Genomic DNA, 1642 nt, shown 5'->3' with positions numbered 1-1642 from the left:
GCTGGTTTCGTGCTTCCAGCGTCTGACCCTGTTGGTCTTAAAAGTTATCTTTTTAGGGGCTGGAAGGTGTGCAGAGATTCTGAAACAGCTCTGAGTCCTCCTGTAGTGTCTCCTTCCCATGCCTTGAACCTGGTGCCTCTGGTTTTTGTCCCTCAGTGCCCGCCGACGCCTCCAACCCCGCCAGCGTGGTGGTGTCGGTGCTGAACGTGAGCGCCCCGCTGGGCACCCAGGCCCTGCTGCCCTGCAGGAGCCACCGCATCGTCTGGACCCAGGACCGGCTCCGCGACCGCCAGCGCGTGGTGCACTGGGACCTGCTCAGCACCCGCGCCGGGGAGGGCAGGATGGAGAGGCTGTGTGACATGTACTCGGCTGGGAAGCAGCGTGTGTACAACTCCTACAACAAGGGGAGGATCTTCATGCCCCAGAGTGCTTTTACGGATGGCAACTTCTCCTTGGTGATCAAAGGTACCGCACTCCGCAGGATGGAGGGTTCCTAGCCAAGTCAGTGGTTTGAGGCTTGGAATAGGGGCGGGACCTTCTAGCAACTGGGAGGACCCCGGGTGGGGGTGAACCATTGTATTCCATCCCCTTCCCTCACACACTCTGATAAGAGGCAGGGAGTGGGTTCTAATTTCACTCCTGCCTTGGAGCTCGGAAAGTTCTCCTTTCACTCCGTGGGACCCTGGAACCATTTCTGAGGGTTTTGTATACTTTATTGTTTGTATTTTTCCCCTAATCTTTGTATATATTATTTTCCTTACCTCCCTTTTTCGTTTTCTGTTCCTTGTTGAACAATATACTTCATTTTTTTCCCAAAGTGTCTCTCTCTCTCTCTCTCTCGGGGGGGAGAGAGGCGAGTACATAGTTCTGTTCCATGTGGGTCCTGCCCTGAACCCCTTTTTACATGGAACCAGGACAGTCAACTTTGTGTTTTTCAATGAAAAACTATTTTACAGAGCGTTTTCTAGAAACAAATAGCAGTTTAATGAGGTTCTCTAAAGCACTAGCAGTAGTGTTTTATATCACTTTGAAACAGTCCCATTTTAAAAGAGAATTAGTAACTCATGGCCTGAAAGTCACTTGGGCATCTCGTGGCCCTTTGACTGTCCTTCAGTTCCTGAACTAGAAACCCAGGACTGTTATTCTCCCTGTGCCTGCTCTTAGCTAAACTTAAGTCAGCTTTCTTTTTCCATGTTAATACAAGTACATTCCACACAAGAGCAAATAAACAGAGCAAATTATTATATTGAGTTTTCCCTGGTCAGCCTGTCCTGGTGATAAGAGTGGGTTAGAACTAAGTTACATAAAAGCCCTTTTGCATCTGTACAAGCATTTGGGAAATGGCACGAATGACAAAATCAGTGTCTCAGGATAAAGCACTCAGCTTCCTCTCTCTCCCTTGTGCCAGGTGTTGCAGAGAGTGATGAAGGCACATATTCTTGTAGTCTCCACCACCACTACTGCCACTTACACGAAACTGTGAAAATCCGACTCGCCATCACCAAGAAAGGTGGGTGTGGCTGGCAGCTCAGTGCTCCTCTCTGCAAGGCACCTGGTCTGGCAACTGGAGTCCAGTGGCCACCAGGACTCTTGAATTCACAGTGGGGCTTGTGTGCTGATTGACCCTAGGCCTTGTGTGCTG

At 49.9% G+C, this 1642-nt stretch overlaps 1 protein-coding gene across 1 annotated transcript in view; it reads left to right on the top strand.

Moving 5' to 3' along the window:
• Nucleotides 1–156: 156 nt before the first annotated feature.
• The window catches only part of MXRA8 (matrix-remodelling associated 8), a gene marked incomplete at its 5' end in the record, with an annotated part of 12952 nt that continues 11466 nt past the window's right edge, over nt 157–1642 (top strand). Inside the window, 2 exons of the mRNA XM_008941898.1 lie at nt 157–465; nt 1409–1510. Of these exons, the coding sequence (XP_008940146.1) occupies nt 157–465; nt 1409–1510 (411 nt within the window). The remainder of the gene's footprint in view (nt 466–1408; nt 1511–1642) is intronic.

This window comes from Merops nubicus, unplaced genomic scaffold (assembly GCF_000691845.1).
Source record: "Merops nubicus isolate BGI_N331 unplaced genomic scaffold, ASM69184v1 scaffold26026, whole genome shotgun sequence".
In the NCBI taxonomy this organism is placed as follows: Eukaryota; Metazoa; Chordata; class Aves; order Coraciiformes; family Meropidae; genus Merops; species Merops nubicus.
The sequence above is the reverse complement of the archived record's forward strand: the minus strand, read 5'-3'. Positions and strand labels throughout refer to the sequence as shown.